Genomic DNA, 24,190 nt, shown 5'->3' on the forward strand with positions numbered 1-24,190 from the left:
AAGTGTCTGTAGGACCCATGGATCTTGAAAGGTGTGTTGTGGGGGTATTGATCATCGCAGTGTGGAGATATGTCCACAGGTTTTGCATCTGTTTTGGTAGGGTCTGGTGCCACTTTGAGCTGGTGTATCCTGGTCTATGGGGAGCTTGATTCTGATGAGCTTGGTGAGGTTGAGGCATTGTTTGAAGGACAGAAGAGGGGGTTCAGGGAAGATTTCTTTCAGGATGTGGTCCCCATCAAATGTGGGTTATAATTGTTTGATGATACTCTATATGGATTCTAGTGTGGGATTATAGTGACGGCGAAGGGTCTGCAGTCAATGGCATATTTTTCTGTATTGAAGCAGAGGTCTCCTGCCACATTTGCGTGCCTGCTCCATGTTCCAATCTACAGTACAGTACTAGGTAGTTTTAAGTGAGTATCCCACACTTCCTCTTCAGAGCATGTTCTGTTGTATCCAAGTGCCTGGCTGTAGAGAACAGATTTCTTGGTGTGATTGTTGGATCTCTGGAGGTAACTGTGATGATTCATGGGATTTCCTAAATATAGTCATATGTAGGGTTCCATTGTTTAAATTGATCATGGTATCCAGGAAGTTGATGATGGTACGGGACTGTTCTAGAGAGATAAACACCACAACTACAACGACACTGCAAAACATAGGAAACAGAAATTTGATAATAAAGGGCTCTTCAATCTAGCAGACAAAGGTATAATAAGATCCAGTGGCTGGAAGTTGAAGCTAGACAAATTCAGACAAGAATTAAGGTGAGCATTTTTAAGAATGAGTGTAATTAACGATTGGCACAATTTATCAAGGGTCATGGTGGATTATCCATCACTGGAAAATTTTAAATCAAGATTGGTTGTTTTTCTAAAATATAAGAGCTGTTTAAAACAGGAATTAATTGTGGGAAGTCTTATGGGGTCTGCGTTATACAGGAGGTCAGATTAGATTATCACAATGGTCTCTTCTGTCTTTATAATCTATGAGTCTATGAATATTCTTCATCTTGATAGGCAGTGGTCTAATCCTACCTGTGAGCTAACTGTTGTCAAGGTTTTCATAGGCATCATGGCAAAGGAGAGTTTTAAGGAGATTTTGAAAGATTTTGAAAGGAGATGAGGTAGCTTTGCAGATGTTTATGGGAAGCTTCTCCCAAGAAGGGAGGGTAGCATGAAGTACAAAGGTGCTTGTATGAAAATTTAATAATTTGCTGATGTAGGCAGACATCATGGACTGAACATACGTGGGAGCTGACATCTCGATAATGAATAAGAGAGAGGCTATTGAGGGCCTTGAAAGTGAAGATGAGCAGTTCATATTTGATGCAATAGAGAAGGGAAACCCAGTGAAGGGCTGCAGTAGGGGTGAGATGGTCAAATTGGTGGGCTTAGAAAATGATCTTTGCTGCAGAACTCTTAATGGATATAATTGAGGCAAGATTGCATTATTCAAGGCCAGATAAAAGGATGCAAAATATTGCAGTAATTGAGACGCAAGATGAAGAGAGCTTGGACAAGGCTTGTTGGGTTTTTTAGATGTGAGGAAAGCCATATCTTAGAGCAGAAAGAGTCAATAAGAACTAGACGTAGGCTAGTAGTGAGGCCCTACAACATGTTCCAGGTTGAAGAGGACACACAGGTTATGGACCTAAGTGACCGGATGGTGGTCTTGTCCACATGATTAAAAAGAGACAGGAGGGAGGTTTCTGCAGGGACCTGATTAAGAGCTCTTTTTTTTTAGACAGGTTCAGGTTTTTTTTGACCGCTAGACATCCATGAGGAGATATTAGAGAGACAGGCTGAGATTTTAGTTTGGACAGAAGGAAATAGGTGAAGAATGGGGAGGGAGGTCTGGAGTTGTCAGCGTAAAGATGGCAGTTGAATTTGGGCTTGTGGATGAGATTACCCACAAATAAGGCGTATAGAGAGAAGAGAGAGAGGCAACAAGGGCAGAGTCCAGTGAAACCCTTCCAGCAAGTTGGAGATGGGATGAGAAGGACTCACCGAAGCATGTGTTTAAGAAGTGATTAGAGAGGTAGAAGGAGAACAACTTACCTTTCTTAAAAAAATTAATCATAAGAAAAAATGGGAGTGTAAGATAAAGCCTTTACTTAGGTAGCTTTAACTTGCCAAATAGCAATTACTCAGCAGATCACTCTACTGTTGGTCTCACTGACCTGGGCTGTATTACCTGGGTTATAGTTGTACACAGATTAACTGTTCTTGGACAATATTTCCAACACATTAGGCACAAACAGGTTTTTCTTCAGCATTGGGCAAGCAGGTCTGTCTTTTTCAATACATATATTTATTGTGTGGTCGCTGTTGTCAGGAAAATCCCACCTTTGGTTAAAGTTTGATTTGTTTGTGTTCCTTTTACGGTCTCTAAGATTAGTAATGAAGCATCAGGATCATATGCCACACTGATATGTATGTTTTTCTTAGAGATGTTCTCTTTGAGACCCCAGTGTTACAGAGAAATCAGGTCCTTTTCTTGCTCTTAACCAACCGTAGTTCTGTCTTAGGCTATGTCTACCACTGTGAGCTAGGGGCATGATTCCCCTGCTCATGTATAGATACTCACCATAGCTCGATGAGAGCTACCGCAAGTATAAATGATAGCAGTGTAGTCGTGGAGGCACAGCTGAGCCATGCCAGGTATAAACACATCTAAAATATGGTGGGCACATACTTGGCGTAGCTCAGCTGTGACTCTGCAGCTGATGCCCATGATACAATGCTATTTATACTTGCACTGACTCTATTCGAGTTACCTCATGTATAATTATATGAAGGGGGGAATCACACACCTAACTCATAGCATAGCCATGTGGAAAGGGAATTGATTCTTCCTCAGCCTGGCACGCAAAGAGCCAATGAGCCCTTGTCCCAGCCCCTCTAGGTTATATAACAGCATGGCCACCAAAGTAACAGATTGCAAAGCACAAGTGATATCTGCGTACACAGTACTCCCATAGCCATCCTTTGTCTATAAAACCAAACATTTTTATACCATGTACTGGCACAACTTGCCCTTGGTGGCAAAATACTTAGGTAGTTTGCATTGTGCATGTGGAAGTCTTTCATGTTCCCTTCTGTATTGAAAAAGTAGGAATTCCCTTTACTCACGATTTCATGTGCTGTTCAGCAGCTAGATACTAGGGTAATATACCAGAACCCAGTTTATCAGATCTAATTGGGCCTGGGGCCAGATCCAATAATTAAAATTTTCAGATAATCCAGAGACTGGGAAAATGTGAGGCTGCAGCACTGTCTAGCAGCCACCTCGCCAGCTTCTGGACCTGTGCTTAGTGACTGTGCAGTTAATACAGAAAGCTGGATAATGGAGGGTCAGATAAATGGGGTTCTACTGTACATACTTGAGAAATCGACATAGATTAGATATATACACAACTAGCCAAATGCCACCCAAAGTTCACATGCACAAATTCCCATTATTATGTGGACAGATCTATCTACTCGATATTTTGCATCTGTCATGTCCACACTATATCAAAATGATGGGAGAGATATGTGCACATTAATCATAAAGGCATGAATGGAGCCTTTAGTAGGTAAAGGCATTAACTGAACTGTCCAACTCGATAATCTGTTTGACTATCTAAAGAGGTATGGCTTTACATAAAGCGTGAGCAGTTTGAGACAGTAAAGTGAAGAATATTCTAAGTGTCTACTGAAAACTTCTGTTTGTCTCTAAATGTTTTATTTCTATTTATTTTCAGTTAGCCTACTGGTTGCATTCCTCAAGTTGGCACATATTAAACAGCCAAAAAACCCATTTCTGTGTTTTAAAAAAGATAGTCCTTTGTGGAATTCTCTTCTAATAATATGTTAAACATCAAGTTGTTTATTGAGTTACATTGATTTTCATGTACGTTCAGGCAATTCACATGGAAATTTGGCCTGGGGGAATTCCTAATTCCTTTAAGCTACAAAATACAAGCTATTTGTTTTTATTCTCATTCTTTAGTACATTGGGAAACAAGATCATTAATGATCACAAAGACATGCTTTGTTTGTTGAGACAAAACTTAGACATGCACTGCTCAGCATACCTCTATTAAACACCAAGGTGGCTCTGGGGTTTAGGATGCCAAAGATTGGAAAATTGCAAATGAAATACACACAGCTGGGGAGTTAGCTCTTAAACAATATGGAAAAAAATCAAATGCATTATAAGTATGGACAGATATTGGTCTGATGCACTTGATCTTGTTATCTTTGATAAGCAGTATAGCAAGAGTGATATTTGTTTCAAATAAGTTAGGAGCCCAGAGCTTTCAGTGCTTCCTCCAGCACACTTTTTCACACTAATAGTTTTTTCACAAATTAATAGATATAAAATATATTTGGGTTTTCTAATGTTTTCAACTGTGGAAAGCATTAGCAAGGTTATCAAGAATTTTAAGTAGTGCTCGATGGGAAGGATCAGCCGGGAAATCTGTCAGGGATTGTATTCTCACTTATGTTGGCATTTATACCTTGAAATAATTTTTGTTTCCAGTTATTTAATTTAAATCTGTTTTTCTTAGATAATTTAAAATGAGTAAGGGGTATTGTGATATGTAAGAACCAATATGTAAAGTAAACAAAACTAGCCTTAATACTGACCCTGTTCTTTTGGTTACTTTGACTAACAGGAAAATAGATCAAAGATTAATTTATATGAATGATTTCCATTGGCCCTTTGTAGTTGCACACAGTATCTCACTTAATGCCATACCTGCTCGTGATACACTCATTGTGTGGTCTGTATGATACACGCATAATTCCAAAGATTGATGTACAAGTTGTTCAGCAAGAGTTGTATGCTCAGGTAGGACTTAATCCTGAAATGTACTTAAGTCGATAAGAGTTGAAGGAGCATGGAATCTCCCACAGATGCTCAGCACCTTGTAGAGTTGAGTCAATAAAGGGCAGTGTATGTTCCAAAGCACATTAAGTGCTAAGGAAATTAAAGGATTTCTAAATTACTCTGTATATTTTTCCCCTTGCAGTGGTAAGATTTCACCTCTGCTTAAATCCACGTGGGAGCAGTTTAGATCAAGGATTATTTTACAACAGAGCCCCAGGCCAAGGCCATGGGAAATTACCTGCCCGATTCTTTAATTGGTCTGGGTGTGGCATTCATGAGTCTGAGGTCAGAATATGGCCCTTTATTATTTTGTGAAGATCTATTTTTGCCTCTTATGGTAGATTTTCATCCTAAACGAATTCTATTTCTATTCAAATAATTGGTCCCATATTAAAATTTTTGGTGATTTTTTTGTTTGTTTGTTTAAGTATTAAGCACAGAGGCCACCCAGTTTCTGTAATTGTAGTTTGCATATTTAAGATTGGAATTTCTATCCTCAACCTCTACCTTTATCTCTGTGTGAATGCAAGATTGCACATGCACAACTGGACACCAGATAGACTCCTGAGTGAACATTTATTCCTTAATTATGTTTTCTGATTGCAGTTTTGCTAAAATGTTTTTGTTGTTGATGCTTGTTATTGTTATGTTTTCTTTTTATGCCCCGTTCACAATGAGTTCAGTGACCCTCTCCTTTTCGAATATCTATATTGTAAAGTTGGAAGAGAGAGTGTTTGTTTGAAATGGGCTATTATTTCTGTGATTTAACTGTCATGTAGCCTTAATAAATTAAGTAATAATCATAGAAATCCCATAAATATGAATACTTTGCCAGCTGCTTTTCCATTAAACTCTGCTAGCTGAATGAAATCAGTAAATAATTATGTTGGTGGGGAATCTGTTATATCCAAGTGTTGTATAATGTCTCCGTTTTACAACACAGCTTAATTTTTTCTATACACCAAATTAGTTTTTAGCGTAATCTAAATTGCAAATTGGCCGATTTGCATTAAAACTATGCCTTCTTGTTCTGATTTGTCAACACCTCTTTTTTAAAAAGTCGTTAACATTAAGCATGGGTGGGTAAGACCATCTGTTTATGGAGCTTGCCTGCAGCTCCATCACTTAACACACGAGACAGGTTACAGCTGTTTAATTGTTATGGTGTTGAACGATTATCATTCTGTCCAAAATTAATATTTATATATGTATGCATAGAAAGCATGTGGTTAAACATAAGTGATCTAAATGTGGATTAATGTCATTAAGCATTCATTAATTAATCCCACAGGAGGGCTGAAGTTGGAATAGCGGTATTCACACTACTTTTTTAGTAACTGCATGAGGTTACTTTATCTAATGGGCATAACTGAAATTAGCCTCAAATAATGATGGACAGTAAAAAAAATGTACAGCTTGTAATACATTTGTATCCCTATGGGAATCAGGCATTCCTTGTTTTATCTTCTAAGAACTTTTGCAAGATTATTTCCCCTAAAATTCAGTTGTGAAAAGAAGAAAAAGCAGACAAAGTACTTTTTTACTGTTTTCTGTTACATGAAATCATGAATCAATGTTTAAAAAAAAATAAAACATGGATTTTCTTGAGTAAGAGATTGCCACAGGTAGGCCACATTAATTAGATAAACGAGATAGTTGAAAGTTATAGATCTTCATAATTATTAAAAAGAAATGGAAAATTGCAAACAGAAATTAATCCACCTTATGTCACAGGACTAGTGAAAATGAATAGGAACATGATCATGTGCCATGTGGACTTCCATTGGCATCTGTGGGTACTGGATGTGGAGATCTTTGTGAGTATGTGGCCCTAAAGCTAAAGTCAGTATTATGCTCTTTTTCAGGTTGACCATGAGTAGCATAAGCTCAAAAGTACTGAGTGACCCATTGTTTCATGTTCTCTATGTATATAAATCTCCCCACTGTATTTTCCACTGAATGCATCTGATGAAGTGAGCTATAGCTCACAAAAGCTTATGCTCAAATAAATTTGTTAGTCTCTAAGGTGCCACAAGTCCTCCTTTTCTTTTTGTGGATACAGACTAACACGGCTGCTACTCTGAAAGGCTTCCTTAGTTATTCAGTATTCTCCTCTGTAGCATTGTAAGACCTGCCCATGCTTAATTTAATTTGTGTTTAGCTCAGGGCTCATTTTACAACAGATTTCAAATATGACCATAGAGAAAGCACTGCTTTTCTTTTTATCAGATCAGAGTTCAAGTGTAAGCCATATTTTGTCCTCTTGCTCAAAGACCAGTTTGGATACCTGATTGATCTTCCTTACATGTAGGGGAAGCAGATGAGGTTGATCTGAGTTGGGGGGCAGCACAAATAGGAGATATTACCAGCTCCACTGCATCATTTCTCCTTCCACTGATCCTGAGGAAGCTCCTCTGCTGGTGCACCATGTGGCTGAGCTTCAACTGGAAAAGTCAGGGAGAGGATTATTCTTCACAGCGTTATTCCCTTTAGCCCCGTAGTTTTGTGCAATATAAAATAGTACTAATTTAATCAAAACTATTTAATACTGGGTGCTCCTCTGCGTAGTGAAACCTTGCTGAGGGCATATGTGGGACAGTGTTCACTCCAAGGGACACCAGGACAGCGTGATTCCTGAGGAAGCCGTGCTGCCATATGAGCTATAGAATCATAGTCTTTAAGGTCAGAAGGGACCATTATGATCATCTAGTCTGACCTCCTGCACAACGCAGGCCACAGAATCTCACCCACCAACTCCTGTAACAATCCTCTAACCTATGTCTGAGCTATTGAAGTCCTCAAATCATGGTTTAAAGACTTTGAGGTGCAGAGAATCCTCCAGCAAGTGACCCGTGCCCCACGATGCAGAGGAAGGTGAAAAACCCATAGGGCCTCTGACAATCTGCCCTGGAGGAAAGTTTCTTCCCGACCCCAAATATGGCGATCAGCGAAAACCTGAGTGTATGGGCAAGACTCACCAGCCAGACACCCAGGAAAGAATTCTCTGTAGTAACTCAGATCCCACCCCATCTAACATCTCCCCTCAGCCTTCATTTGGTTAGGCTAAACAAGCCAAGCTCCTTGAGTCTCCTTTCATTCCTCAGATCATCCTAGTAGCCCTTCTCTGTACCTGTTCTAGTTCGAATTCATCTTTCTTAAACATGGGAGACCAGAACTGCACACAATATTCCAGGTGAGGTCTCACCAGTGCCTTGTATAATGGTACTAACACCCCCTTGTCTCTACTGGAAATACCTTGCCTGATGCATCCCAAGACCGCATTAGCTTTTTTCACGGCCATATCACATTAGCGGCTCATAGTCATCCTGTGATGAACCAATAGTCCAAGATCCTTCTCCTCCTCTGTTACTTCCAAGTGATGTGTCCCCAGTTTATAACAAAAATTCTTGTTATTAATCCCTAAATGCATGACCTTGCACTTTTCACTATTAAATTTCATCCTATTACTATTACTCCAGTTTACAATGTCATCCAGATCTTCCTGTTTGATATCCCGGTCTTTTCTGTATTGGCAATACCTCCAAGCTTTGTGTCATCTGCAAACTTTATTAGCACATTCCCTTTTTTTGTGCCAAAAAGATTGGTCCCAAAACCGATCCCTGAGGAACTCCACTAGTAACCTCCTTCCAGCCTGACAGTTCACCTTTCAGTGTGACCTGTTGTAGTCTCCCTTTTAACCATTTCCTTATCCACCTTTCAATTTTCATATTGATCCTCATCTTTTCCAATTTAGCTAATAATTCCCCATGTGGAACAGTATCAAATGCCTTACTGAAATCGAGGTGAATTAGATCCACTGCATTTCCTTTGTCTAAAAAATCTGTTACCGTCTCAAAGAAGGAGATCAGGTTGGTTTGACACGATCTACCTTTTGTAAAACCATGTTGTATTTTGTCCCATTTTACCATTGACCTCAATGTCCTTAACTACTTTCGCCTTCAAAATTTTTTCCAAGACCTTGCATACTACAGATGTCAAACTCACAGGCCTGTACGTACCCGGATCACTTTTTTTCCTTTCTTAAAAATAGGAACTGTGTTAGCAATTCTCCAGTCATACGGTACAACCCCTTAGTTTACCGATTCATTAAAAATTTTTGCTAATGGGCTTGCAATTTCATATGCCAGTTCCTTTAATATTATTGGATGAAGATTATCTGGGCCCCCTGATTTAGTCCCATTAAGCTGTTCAAGTTTTACTTCTACCTCTGATGTGATAATATCTACCTCCATATCCTCCTTCCCATTTGTCGTCCTGCCATTATCCGTAAGCTTCTCATTAGCCTCATTAAAGACTGAGGCAAAGTATTTGTTTAGATATTGGGCCATGACTAGATTATCCTTAACCACCACTCCATCCTCAGTGTTTAGCGGTCCCACTTCTTCTTTCTTTGTTTTCTTCTTATTTATATGGCTGTAGAACCTTTTACTATTGGTTTTAATTCCCTTTGCAAGGTCCAACTCTACATGGCTTTTGGCCTTTCTCCCTTTATCCCTACATGTTCTGACCTCAATAAGATAGCTTTCCTTGCTAATCCCTTCCATCTTCCACTCCTTGTAGGCTTTCTGCTTTTTCTTAATCACCTCTCTAAGATGCTTGCTCATCCAGCTTGGTCTACAACTGCCTATGAATTTTTTCCCCTTTCTTGGGATGCAGGCTTCTGATAGTTTCTGCAACCTTGACTTGAAGTAATTCCAGGCCTCCTCTGCCTTTAGATCCACAAGTTGTTCAGTCCAATCTACTTCCCTAACTAATTTCCTTAATTTTTTAAAGTTAGCTCTTTTGAAATCAAAAACCCTAGTCACAGATCTATTTTTGTTTATCCTTCCATTTAGTTTGAACTGAATTAGCTCATGATCACTCGAACCAAGGTTGTCCCCTACAACCGTTTCTTCTATGAGATCCTCACTACTCCCAAATCTAAAATGGCATCCCCTCTTTTTGGTTCAGCAACTACTTGGTGAAGGAATCCATCAGCTATTGCATCCAGGAAAATCTGAGCCCTATTATTATTACTAGCACTTGTCCTCAGTGTATAACAGGGAAGTTAAAGTCTCCCATGATAACACAATTCCCATTAGTATTTACTTCATTAAAAACATTGAAGAGGTCTCTATCAATATCCAAATTAGGTCCCGGTGGTCTATAGCACACCCCAAGCACTATCCCGGGGAGGCTCTAGTAGCTTTCTTCCCCAATGTGATTTTTGCCCAGACAGACTCTGTCTTATCCATTCCATCAGTTCTTATTTCTTTGCAGTCTACCTCATCGTTGATATACAATGCTACTCCACCACCTTTTGCATTTATTTCTGTCTTTCTTAAACAGCACATACCCTTCAATACCTGTAGTCCAGTCATGACTACTATTCCACCATGTTTCTGTTATCCCTATAATATCTGGTTTCACTTCCTGCACCAGTAGCTCTAGTTCCTCCATTCTGTTACCTAGGCTCCTCACATTAGTGTACAAACATTTTAATTTTTGCTGTTTGTCCTCGCTTACATTCTTTACCCGATTAGGCACAGACATTCTACTGCCAGTATCACCTATTAGACTGATATGTACACTACCCTTCCTCCTTATGTCCATTCTCCTACCCATGGCTGTATCCTTTCTTACTTTGTTTTCTTCCCTCTCAATGTTAAAATCCGGCGTGGAGATTACCTGGACATCTCCCAACCATCTCCCCCAGATTCCTAGTTTAAAGCTCTCTTGATCAGTTGTGCCATCCTCCATCCTAGAAGTCTATTTCCCTTCTTACTCAGGTGAAGTCCACCCCGAGAGAACAGTCCTCTGTCTATGAATGCTTCCCAGTGACCATACATCCCAAAGCCCTCATTATAGCAGGGTGGAACAGGAAACTCTGCAGAATGCTGTACATCTGAGCCTCTGTGTGGGTGCCCTTCTTGAAACATGGGTGACCCCAAACTTGTATAGATCATAAAACATCCGTGATTTTGATAGCACAAACACACTCACAAGACAGAACGATTAATTGGATACTTCTGCCACCTTCAGAAGATTTTCTTTCATAGGGGACAATCTAGACTTTGGTTTTCTTTTCCTTGCTTTCTTTTTTCCAAGGGAGCAGGGAAGCTTTTTGTTTTATATATGAATGTACGGTTATGGTCAGAAAAGTGACTATGTAAAAATAGCATTTTCTTGATTTAAAAGATCTGTTCCTTGTATATATCCAGAATCTCATCAGCTGACAACAGAAAGATTGTAGCACTTTTCATTCCTGACAGCACTGCAGAGCAACAGCTATGGAAAGGGAGCTGGATCCAATTGTGGAGCATACATCATCAACAGTATTCTTAATAAGTTCCAACTACACACATTCATGATGCCTAGGGGAGTAAGAACACATTCTGACTTTCTGATCCCAGATGGAGTTTTCAGGGGTAGCAGACAGAAAAACTTATTTTTACTTGAAACTGAACAATTTTTTAATTGAGTCATTGAAATACAGTAAACCCTATGATGCCGTTTTTTCCAGAGGATCACTTTTCAGACTATAACTGCCCTTTAAATTGATCATATCTTTTCATCTCTCCTGAATTTCTTCTTTTGTCCTTGATGTAGGAGAAAATTTTCTATTATTCTGCTTACATCATTAGCATACCCAATAAACATTTCCCACAAATGGATTTACCATAAAAAGCAGCAGATCTTTCTGCTGAAGAGCTTCCAAACAATTTTTTTCTTCCCAGAATTTGAAAATTTTAGAGTATATGTATTCTCTCTCTCTCTCTTTTTATATATATATATATATATATATATATATATATATATATATATATATATATATATATGGGCTGTCTATTAATCACAGTTAACTCATGCGATTAACTCAAAAAATTAACTGTGATTAAAAAATGAATCTCGATTAATTGCACTGTTAAAAAATAGAATGCCAATTGAAATTTATTAAATATTTCTGGATGTTTTTCTACATTTTCAAATGTATTGATTTCTATTACAACACAGAATAAAAAGTGTCCAGTGCTCACTTTATATTATTTTTATCACAAATATTTGCTCTGTAAAAATGATAAATAAAAGAAATGTTATTTTTCAATTCACCTCATCATACAAGTACTGTAGTGCAAACTCCTTATCATGACAGTTGAACTTACAAATGTAGAATTATGTACAAAAAAAACTGCATTCAAAAATAAAACAATGTAAAACTTTAGAGCTTACAAATCCACCCAATCCTACTTCAGCCAATCGCTCACACAAACATGTTTGATTACATTTGAAGGAGATAATGTGGCCACTTCTTGTAATGTCACCTGAAAGTGAGAACAGGCGTTCTCATGGCACTTTTGGAATTGGCTTCGCAAGATATTTACCTGCCAGATACGCTAAAGATTCATATGTCCCTTCATGCTTCTACCACCATTCCAGAGGACATGTATCCATCCTGATGACAGGTTCTGGTCAACAACGATCCAAAGCAAAGAGGATCGACGCATGTTCATTTTCATCATCTGTGTCTGATGCCACCAGCAGAAGATAGATTTTCTTTTTTGGTGGTTCAGGTTCTATAGTTTCCACATCAGAGTGTTGCTCTTTTAAGACTTCTGAAAGCATGCTTCACACCTCATCCCTCTCTGATTTTGGAAGGCACTTCAGATTCTTAACACTTGGGTCGAGTGTTGTAGTTGTTTTTAGAAATCTCACATTGATACCTTCTTTGCATTTTGTCAAATCTGCAGTGAAAGTGTTCTTAAAATGAGCATATGCTGGGTCATCATCCGAGACTGCTATAACATAAAATATATGCAGAATGCGGGAAAACACAGAGCAGGAGACATACAATTCTCCCCCAAGGAGTTCAGTCACAAATTTAGTTAACGCACTGTTTTTTTAACGAGCATCATCAGCATGGAAGTATGTCCTCCAGAATGGTGATTGAAGCATAAAGGGGCATACGAATGTTTAGCATATCTAGCACTTAAATACCTTGCAACGCCAGCTACAATAGTGCCATGTGAATGCCTGTTCTCACTTTCAGGTGACATTGTAAATAAGAAGCAGGCAGCAGTATCTCCTGTAAACATAAACAAACTTGTTTGTCTTTTAGCAATTGGCTGAACAAGAAGTAGGACTGAACGGACTTGTAGGCACTAAAATTTTACATTGTTTTGTTTTTGAATGCAGTTATATAACAAAAAAATCTACATTTGTAAGTTCAACTGCTATGATAGAGATTGCACTACAGTACTTGTATTAGGTGAATTGAAATATACTATTTCTTTTACAGTGCAAATATTTGTAATAAAAAATAAATATAAAATGAGCACTGTACACTTTGTATTCTGTGTTGTAATTGAAATCAGTATATTTGAAAATGTAGAAAACATCAAAAAAAATTTAAATAAATGGTATTCTATTATTGTTTAACAGTGCAATTAATTGTGCGATTAATTGTGATTAATTTTTAATCACTTGAAAGCCCTAATATATACACATACACATACTTTTAATATATTTTTAAAGTATTTTAATGTTCCTAGCTCATATATACTAAGAATTTTTCTTCATACATGCTAAGAAAAGCATCTTTTGAAATTTCAGATTTATGATTGAAAGAAAATATACTTTCTTCTCTTAAAATGATGTGATTGAATGTCATATTAATATTTGACATAAAAATGAAAAACCTCAACATCTTTTTGATTTAATGGGATTGGTCCAATGACATGAAGAAACCTGCAAAATGTGTATTTTCACTTGAAAATAAGATTATTTTTGAGTAAAAATATGTCCATTGTCATTCTAAAGCACTCTTATTTTCAAGTAAGAACCTCCACAATGTCAAATTGTATTACAAAGATTATCAAAAGATTGTGGGTGAAATCCTGGCTACATTGAAGTCAGTTTTTCCATTGACTTCAGTAGAACCAGGATTTCAGCCATGATATTTAAAGTGAACATTTTAATTAATATTTTAAGTAAAGCTCAGTTTTTTAATCACAAAATGGCCCACAAAAAATTCTCAGTGTTTCCTGTAACTTCATACAACTATATTTCTGATTTTCCTTGTGGAAGCAGAGGTATTCATGTTAATAGTTACCAGGTCGTGCCTCAAACCTGTATAATATTTGTGAGCGCAGGTATCAGCATTAAAGGTTTTACATTTGCAGACGTCTTTAAGACATGACAGCCAGCCAGGGCTACACAATTGAAGTAGCTAAAAAAAGTAAACCACGCCATCTTTTGGAGAGCCAACATCTGAAATACAGATTAGTTTAAGTACTCTAAATTCCTAAGTGGATGGTTTTCGTTAAAATGTAGACCACATGTATAGTTGAAGATAGGATAGCAGAATCTCATAGATCTGAAGAATGTTTCAGCTTCCTTAAAAGCTTACTTAAGTTGAAGAGACTAGTAAATAACTTATTGTAGGTTACTAGTTAAATCAGTCATGTAGGGCCAGACATAGGCCAGAAGCACTTTTAGTCGGGAACAAAGATGAAAACAACAACATCTCTTTCCTATATACTTTCAGGCTCAAATTCTGCCTTCATGTTCTTGTGTTTAACCCTATTAGAAGGCAGTGAGATTTGTATACATATATCTGAGGTCATAATATACCTCATAAGTGACCTAAAAAGGAAAAAAAGTTGGGTTTCTTCCTTTGTCAGGTTTCAGAGTAACAGCCGTGTTAGTCTGTATTTGCAAAAAGAAAAGGAGTATTTGTGGCACCTTAGAGATTAACCAATTTATTTGAGCATAAGCTTTCGTGAGCTACAGCTCACTTCATCAGATGCATCCTGTGGAAAATACAGAAGATGTTCTTATACATACAAACCATGAAAAAATGGGTGTTTACCACTACAAAAGGTTTTCTCTCCCCCCACCCCACTCTCCTGCTGGTAATAGCTTATCTAAAGTGATCACTCTCCTTACGATGCGTATGATAATCAAGTTGGGCCATTTCCAACACTCCTAATTCCTATTTAAATCTTTAAAAACAACCAAAAAATCTTACTCTAAACTCCACATGGAATGTCAGTAATGAATACTAGTTAAGTTATTCTAAGACAGAGAATAGAGATAATTTTCCATTTATTCAGCTGCTCGTTGCAGAAATATGTAGTGGACATTTACAGATCATGCAAGAGTAAGTGAAAAATCCCATTGATGGAACCATGGAAGATTTACCTGAAAAGGGCATTCCATCTACATCTTCCCAGATATGAGCTGTGACAGCAACAAGGGAATTCAGATAGGTTAAAAGTAGCCTGACAGGGAAAGGTGTACAAACTGCCATTTTATTCCCAGCAACGCTCAGAATTTATTATAATTCTAAAACCAAGTTCTTCCAAACTCTGGAAAAGGAAGAATGTAACTTATTTACACTGTCTGATGAAACTTGATAATAACAAAAAGACAATACATAGAATACATTTATAGTCACTTGGATTGGTGGCTGCTGTGCCTCATTTATTTTAAATTTCTACGTGTCGGTTTCATATTTCTCCCAGTCCACATTCAGTCTGTGGGAAAAGAAAGAGCATTGTAATGTAAACATCTTTGTTCTGGAAAAGTATTTTGCACAATAAGGGCTAATTTAGATTCCTTTTTGCTTTGAGTATAATGTCTTCTCTGAAGATGGTTTTTTATATGTTATGTGTTGAATTGTTGTTTTAAAAAATAAGGAACAAATCAAATTTTTAGCATTGTTTGATGAAAATTCCACTCCACACAGTCAGAGGCCTTCTCAGTACACAGACTTAAGAGGCTCTTTTTTGCTGGTGATTCATTTGTTCCTCACTTATATTATTTGACTGCCATGATAAAGTATCTGTGATCTGAATGTACAACTTTAGGCACTGATTCCACATTAGCATTCATTAATACTTACTCAAACCTTAAACCTGTTGTTTTCTTTAAAATGTTATAATCTTGGTTAGACAAGGAGAAAAGTCTATAAAATTGACATCTCGTTAAATCCTAAGGACAGATTGTAGCTGAATTGAATTGTATCAGCTATAAATGTGCACTAAAAGTCATTGTACCCAGTTAACTAAATGAATAACTTATGTGATAACATGTTGTGTGCACATACATGGACATATATTTATTTATTTATTAATTTTTGAAAAAAGTTTGCATATGCTCAGTAGAGACTTGCTAGAGCCTCACAGCTTAATTCCCTGAAGATTCTGTCCACACTGAGCATGCTCCAGCCTGGGGCTGAGCAGAACTTTTCCCTACTGTTGCAGAGAGGACAAAAGCCAAACCTGGGGAAGAGATGAGAAAAGCAGATTGGGACAAGAAGCCTGGGGTGGGTAAGATTGGGCCTAAAGGCTGGTGGAGAAGTGGGAGACTGGGACTAGGAGGAGACAGATCAGATTGGGACTGAGAGTGAAACAAGGGAGCAGGAAGACTGGAAGCCAGTGAATGGGAGGAGAGACTGGGACTAGCTTATTGAGGAGACTGGGAAAAGGAGCTCTTTTTTTGTTTTTGTTTTTTAGGGGGACATTGAAATTGGATGAAGAGCCCAGGGAAGTAGATTGGGACTGGAAGCCAGTGGGGAGGGGAAAGGTGAGCATGGGGGTTATTGGATGCCAGGGGGAAGAGATATATCAGACGAGAAGCCAGGAGGGAGAACTGGAGCTTGATGACATGGGGACTGTGACTGGCTGGGCAAGGAGACTGGGATTCAGATGAGATGCCTGAAGAGTGAAGACTGGTCCTGGTTAAGTGAGGAGAATGGGACTGGGATAAAAAGACTTGGGTGAGGAAGATATATGGGTTGGACAGGTTGGAGGGGAAGGGGCAGAAAGAGGCACATTTGGGGAAACCAGAGAAGAATATATGCCTGCTAGAGAACACTTCCCTTCAAAACCTGGAATTGAACCCAAGATTTTGGAGTCTCACCATGTGCTGTCAGCACATATTCTGTGAAATTCTCTGGCAAAGTGTCTTATCTCCCTCTAATGCTGGTCCACATAGAGGATGATAACCTACTGCTGCTTTCAGTAACTGTTACCTCAAATGGCAGAGATCTGTATGATGGATTGAAAGATTCCAACCCTGCTAATGACCTACATGAATGTCTTTATGAGTGTGAAGGATGTGATGGAATTTTTGATTTTTCAGTTTTCTTTTTTTAAAATCTAGGAAAGTACACAAAAAAACTCCTCTAAAAGAACATTATTACGGTTGCAAAGTCAAGCATTCCAAAGTTAGGACATGCGAAAATTAACATTCCTTGTGTAACCTTAATTTGGTCCTCTTGTGCATATCATTGTCATAGAGTCTTTAATTACATGCTAACATGTTATTTTTTTCCAGAAGACCACTGCTTCCTTCAGTGCATGGGATGCACCTGCTCTGGAGATGAATCATGGTTGTATAGTGAAGGAAGCTGTTCTCCTTAGGATTCTTCCTGTTGCAGAATTTGGAAGGTGTTTGGTGAATGAGGCAGGGAATTATCGATAAAGAAAAAAATAGTCTTGTGGTTAAAGCAGTTAAACACTGCCCTGGGGAATTGGATTCATCCCTGTCTCTGCCACTGAGTTCTATGTGATGCTAAGAAAATCACTTAAACCAGCCTATTTGCAATGATTATTAAAGTGTGACTGTCATTTTGTGGAGCCCTGACTTGAGACCTTGAGGTTTGATCTGCAAAAGTGCAGTGCACTTACAGCTGCAACTGAAGTCAATTGGAGCTGTGTCTTATATGTTCAAACTACTATATAATACTGTGTAGTCTGAAAAATCAGATCCTAGGCATCTCCAATTGGGCCCCCAAAATTAATTGACACTTTTGACCTTCTTCATCTCTCTGTCTCTCCATTTCCCATTTGTAAATTGGGGATAATTCTCCTTTTCACAGAGATGATGTGAAAATAAATTATTGCACTCAGAGATGATCATGATAAGTAAGGCTGTGATTTTGTCACAGAAGTCACGGATTCCGTGACTTCTTCAGCAGCCAGTGCAGCTGGCTCCAGGGCCACCCGAGCAGCTGGTGCAGCCCCAGGACCAGCTGCACCAGCCGCTGCTGGGGCAGTCTTGGGCCACCATCATCTCCTTTTCCCCAGCAGCAGTTTTGGGTGTTCAGGGCTGGGGTGCAGAAGTGGGTGAGGGCTCTGGGCGGCGCTTACCTCGGGGGGACTCCCCGGAAGAGGCAAAATCCCTTGGCTCCTAGGGGGAGGCAGGCACCGCCTCCACAGTTCCATTGGCCACAGTTCCCAGCCAATGGGAGCTACGTACCTGGTGCTCGGGGTGGAGGCAGGGTGCAGAGCTGCCTGGCCATGCCTCCACCTAGGAGCTGAGGGAGGGAAATGTTACTGCATGGAGCAAGGTAGGGAGCCTACCAGCCCCGCCAACTGCCCCAGAATGTGCGCCACTACCCATCCCAGCACCCACAGTGCCCCCGGCCCCCCTTCCCCCGCAAGCTTTAGTCAGGGGTATATAGTACAAGTCATGGACATTTTGTTTACAGCCCATGAACTGTCCATAACGTTTACTAAAAATACCTGTGACTAAAACGTAGCTTTAGTGATAAGCACCATAGAAAACCCCTGAGGAAATGAATAATTTTGTCTTCAGAGCGGGGAGTAAATAAGTCATGGGCCACACATTGAATGAGAAGAACAAAATATTGAGTAGTTCCTCACTAAGTGAGCACTATCCATCCTATGCACTGAATGAGGCAGGGGTTCCAAGGAAAAAATAGTATATAATCATTTATTAAAGGCTAATTCATAATGCCTATGTACAAGGATGTGAAACTAAAGTTGCACAGGCAACCTTAATTCTGGCATTTCCTAACTTTTGAGTGTTTGACCTTGCATCTTAATAATATTCTTTTAGCATAGTTTTGAGTGTGTACACATGTATGCAACGTAAAACAAATTTATATACAGGCATAGTTGTACTTTTAAGGATAAAATATTAAGAATTTTATAACACTTTAAAAAAGTGAAAAGGCGTTTATCAGCAAACTCTTATAGGGGAGATTATGCTACCAATAAAATGTCCTCCTGATGCTATTGTACTATTAATGTCCTAAATCACCCACAGTGAGATTTTGTACTATGGAATTAAGATGGTGTTAGCTTGGTTTATTTATCTGCTTAAATGCTATTGACTCTTGGGATATATATGTTTAGTGTAAAACTCTTTTGTTCAGTGTGTAGCATTTGCTCTCTTCCTGTTAAAAGGATCTATACCTGAGTGCACAGGGGTTCTTCTTCGAGGTGTTTCCCTGTGGGTGCTCCACTTTAGGGTGAATCTGCATCCCTTCACCTGCAATCGGAGAATTTCAGTAGCAGTGCCTGTTTGGGTCGCACATGCGCTGTCCCTGTCTCGTGCCACTTCTGCCGATTACATAGCACTATGCAACCAATGCCCCTCCTCGGTCCATTCTCTGTCACCCTGGGCTTGAAATGGAGCAATTGGCAGTGCCTCCGAGTTTACCGTTAGATTAAGAATTAGTCTAGATTAGTGGTTTTAGAACCCAGTTTATTTAGTAAAAAATTTTTAGTTATCCTTTCTCTTCCCCATTTTTCCTCAAAAAAAGAAAACCCAAACCTTTTTTCTTAGTCATTTAAATATCATTATACCCATTAAATGATCATATATTATATCCTTTAGCATAGCGTAGATACCCTTCTTCATGGAAGAAACCCTATTTTAAGGGTCATGCCCAGCTCCCAAGTTTTAAGCACTGCCTCACTTACTGGTCATCAATCCTGATGTCTGACAGACACTCGCAGTGTGTCCACCATCTCAGCAAGACACAAATACCACAAAAGTGCTCCGATTGCCATAATCTGAATTATAATCCGAGCCACGAAAGCAAGGGATCTTCAGTTAAAATTCCTCCTCATAGAGAAGTCTCTGCATCCATCATCTGATCCGGGATCACAGACCTCTCCTGCAATGGTCTCCACCAGCAGCATCTGACATGCATTCTCCACCATCCTCACAGAGAAAAGAGCACTCCTCCAAAACTGTGGCCAAGAAGTGGGTTACAACCTCCCCTTCCTGGGAATCTACCAAAAAGAGGCAATCCCTGGCCCATCAGACACTATCAGTACCAACTGCACTGAGGCCAACTACGTCTGAGACATCGGGACCTTCCAGTATCACAGGTATCATGCAAGCCAACAACCCTAAGCGGGCAGGCTCGGACAGAAACAACAAAGGGAAACTTACCATCCCTTCCTTGGTACAGTCAGAGCTACTCAACATGCAGCACCGAATAGCTAAGTAGCACTGCAGTATATGGCACCACCTTCTGCTTCCATAGCACGTAGCTCACACTCCTCAGCACCGAAAACCATGGTAATTGTATCGGTACTGCTAACAGCACCCTTCTCAATACCGATGCTCTCGGCATCACAGCAATTTCTCTGGCACAAAGATGCTCAGTACCATATCAGCTTACACCACCGTCCACGTCAGCTTCTTCTTCCTCCAGTGAGGAGGAGGATGATGAGGAAAGGGAAATCTACACTTCACACCACTCCTCGTCCATCCAGACAACTATCAGACCAGGTCCTCCAGAACAATCTGAACACCATCCCAGACCCAAAGCTCATGGGTGGTACAGATATTCCTGGATTCCTCCACCAATGCCATTCCCACCACAGTGGCCCTACTGGGACCCATGGGTGGCATACCATCAGCACTACTCTAAGCCTCCTAGTACACACAGAGAGAGGTCAAGGCATTCCCCATCACCCTCAATGCTGAACTCTCTGAATCCCTGGAAGAGCCACCTGAGGGACTGGAAGAGGTCACCCCAGCTGCCAATTTTTACTTCCCCTCTCCGAATGAAGCTTTCATGCCCCCACCACGCACAGGTGATAACTTTAAACAGTTCCAAGAGCTGTTTAAGAGGATTGTGGACTCTCTAAAGATACCACTGAAAGAAGATGCAGAGTCACAACATAAGCTGTTGGACATCCTCCAGACCAGGGGTGGGCAAACGTTTTGGCCCGAGGGCCATATCTGGGTGGGGAAATTGCATGCAGGGGCAGGGCAGGGGTGCAGGGAGGGGTGCGGAGTTCAGGAAGGGGCTCAGGGCAAGGGGTTGGGGCAGAGGAGGGAGCAGGGTGTGTGAAGGGGGCTCAGGAAAGGGGGTTGGGGTGCGGCAGGGATGCAGGGAGGGGTGTGGAGTGCCGGAGGGGGCTCAGGGCAGAGGGTTGGGGTGCAGGAGGGGTTCGGGGGGCGGCAGGAGACTCAGGGCAAGGAGTTGGGGTGCAGGAAGGGTGCGGGATGTGGCAGGGGGCTCAGGGCAGAGAGTTGGAGTGCGGGGTGCAGGAGGGGTTCAGGCTCTGGCCCGGTGCCACTTACTTGGCGCTGCTCCAGGGTGGCAGCTGCGTGCACCGGAGCCAGGGCAGGGGGGAGGCAGAGGGCTCTGCTCGCTGCTCTTGCTGCACCTCCAGGTACCTCCCCAAAGCTCCCATTGGCCGCGGTTCCCCGTTCCCCGCCAATGGGAGCTGCAGGATGGGGTGTGGGGCCTGCAGGCGAGGGCAGCACACAGAGCCCTCTGCCCCCCCACCCCACGGGCTGCAGGGATGTGGTGCCGGCCGCTTGTGGGAGAGGCGTGGGGCCCGTGGCACCCTGGGGGTGGCAATCCCACGGGCTGGATCCAAAGGCCTGAGGGGCCAGATCCGGCCCACAGGCTGTAGTTTGCCCTCCCCTGCTCCAGACACTGACTCCATCCAAGATTGCCCTCCTGATAAATGAGGTGCTCATGGATCTGGCCAAGACACTCTGCTTGGACTCACAATCTTATCATCCATCACAACTGCAAATTGGAAGCCCCTTCCTTCCACTGAGGGGCACTGCTCTACAGTCACCTAAAGTGGAGCACCCCACAGGGACACTCCTCGAAAAAGAGACGGTTACACATACTGTGCAGTAATTGAGGTTCTTTGAGATGGTTATCCCTGTAGGTGCTCTACTATTCTCCCTCCTCCCCTCTACTTCAGAGTTTCATGCTAGGGACTCTGGAGCAGAGAAGGACCCGAGATGGGGTTCGTCGCACAATTCTATGTAACCGCCAGAAGCGAGGTGAAACGGGCCTAGCACATGTGCGACCCAGCCAGGCACTGCTGCTGAAATTCTCCAATCACAGATTCACGTAAAGTGAACCTCAGTTACTGCACAAGGTAAGTATGTTTGTCTTTTAAGACTGGAATTGGTGGAGGTATGGAGCAATATTTTTAACAGATAGGGACTTCTCCCACTGAATTATGAGGAAGGAGCACAAGCAGAGTGTGCTTGGTAGCCCAGGTAGGCGGAAAAGGAACTGAAGGAACCACTAGGAGGTCCAGTGTTTTCACATAAATTTCAGAAATACTTATTTTAACGTGATACTGTGGCTGAAAAAGTGGTTCTGCATCGAGACAGCTACTCTGGACATTACAGGCAGCAATACAGAGCTGTGGAGCTGAGTCAGAGTAGTGCCTGCTGCTTCTTAAGAGAGAGGCTGATCCAGTACAAAGCTAGGTTTTGAACCCTCAGAGGAATGTAGAAGTAATGTTCCAATGGCTCTCTCCCCTACGCTGCTAGCTCTTGCTCTGAAGTAGAATTCTTCTCTTACCCTCTTTCCTCTCCTTCTGTTTTACTTCATTCTTTCTGATTTCTTCTTTCTTTTTCTCTTCTTTCTTCTGACAAGACTGGAGAGGACTAAGGAAAAGAGAAAGTCAGAGCTAGAGCATGGAAGCAATGGGAACATCCTCCAAGATGAAGGAAGTATTATAGGGCAAAATTCTGTTTCTAGTTATAGTGAAGTAACTCTCGATTCCAGCAGAGTTGCTCTGGATTTTCACCACTGTAAATGAGTCCATAATTTGGTTTATGGACTGTAAGGATTATATTGTAAAGTGGATGAAGAGGAAACGTGCTGCAGTTAGTTTTGCACACCCCTTTTGGGACGAGTGGGCTCCAAAATGAAGTTAAGTGTTAGTACTATACAGCTATGCTGAACTGTTTGTTAATGATCCATCCATATGTCTGCTATTTTTTAGTTTGTGAAGTACATTTCATACTTTTTCCACAAACAGGTATGCTCATTCCACGCCCTCCTCCCCCAGCATTAATCCACGGCATTCGTTAAATCATTTGTCTAAAGCCTGCTACGTGTAGCCAAGGCAAATATCCATATTATAGTCTCCATTCTGGAGTCATTCAAGGCATGCTTATGTGGTTTTTATGGAGCCAAACTTATATGAGAGGTTTAATTATTTTTTTCTTTTAGCAAATTTCCCAGAAAAAATTAAATAATCAAACCCCTAACTAATTTTCCTAAGAACAGTGTTTATATTCCCTGTCTGAAGAAAAAGCTGTTAATACTGGCAAAGTATTTTGGCACAGTATCATACTAGATAGACTTCCTAACGAGACTATTTACTAAACAGAATATTTGGCATGTTATATTCTAATCTTTGACTAGAAAGATTATGGTAAGTGAAAATCTCTTGTAAAGTGTATGAATAAATTAATAAGAATATGAATTTGTTATACAGCATTTAAAATTATGTCACTGTTATAATCCTTTGTGACAGGGTAATCAGTAATAAAACAGTGCAGTGAGTACCAATTAAGGAATATCAAATCAATGGGTATGCTGCTCATGCTGATTTAAACAGGAGCTGATTGGAATAAATGGATTTAATATATACTTATTTGCAGACTGTAGCAGTTCTAGCACATCTACAGAAACTAGCTTATGAATAAGCTAAGGATGTTACATACTTATATCTCTAATGGAAGACTAATGGGAAACATTAAATTAAAAAAAGTCTGAGTTGTGATCTGTGGTGAAACATACAGTGGTAAATGTGAATTTTCAGCCAGCATTAACAATTCTTTGCAGGACAATTTATAAGGGAAATGTATCTGCCACTTGTTAAGTATGTACCTGTTTATACTGCACAATCTGTGAGTGCAATATATACTTGATTTTTATTTTATTTTTTTGTAATAATACTGGAAAATCTTTGGAATTTTACACCTCTGCTTATATTTTTCCACATTCCATTCAGAGCCATGAAAATTCCCTTTACCCCCTCACGCCATCAAACTTTTTAACATACTTTACACCTAAGCCTTGCATCAATCTGCCACCCTGCTGGTTGAGGAGGCCTGGACACATCTCCCTCCTGACCCTGTCAACATAGCATCCGGATAGGTTTGTTTGTTTGTTTTACTGCCTCTTTTCCCTTTCATCATATGATACTGCAGCTAACCTTTTGGCTCATGGTTATTGACATTAGCCAAACTGCTCATGAGAGTGCTT

At 40.4% G+C, this 24,190-nt stretch overlaps 1 protein-coding gene across 10 annotated transcripts in view; it reads left to right on the top strand.

Moving 5' to 3' along the window:
* Positions 1 to 24,190, top strand: part of TENM3 (teneurin transmembrane protein 3) — a 468,379-nt gene that overhangs the window by 360,136 nt on the left and 84,053 nt on the right. The window contains exon 11 of one of the 10 annotated variants that reach the window (XM_077814528.1): positions 18,086 to 18,103. The exons of the other annotated variants lie outside the window; for them this stretch is intronic. Coding sequence (XP_077670654.1) covers positions 18,086 to 18,103 — 18 coding nt within the window. The remainder of the gene's footprint in view (positions 1 to 18,085; positions 18,104 to 24,190) is intronic. 10 annotated transcript variants of the gene reach the window in all.

The sequence above is a fragment of the Eretmochelys imbricata genome, chromosome 4 (genome assembly GCF_965152235.1).
Source record: "Eretmochelys imbricata isolate rEreImb1 chromosome 4, rEreImb1.hap1, whole genome shotgun sequence".
In the NCBI taxonomy this organism is placed as follows: Eukaryota; Metazoa; Chordata; order Testudines; family Cheloniidae; genus Eretmochelys; species Eretmochelys imbricata.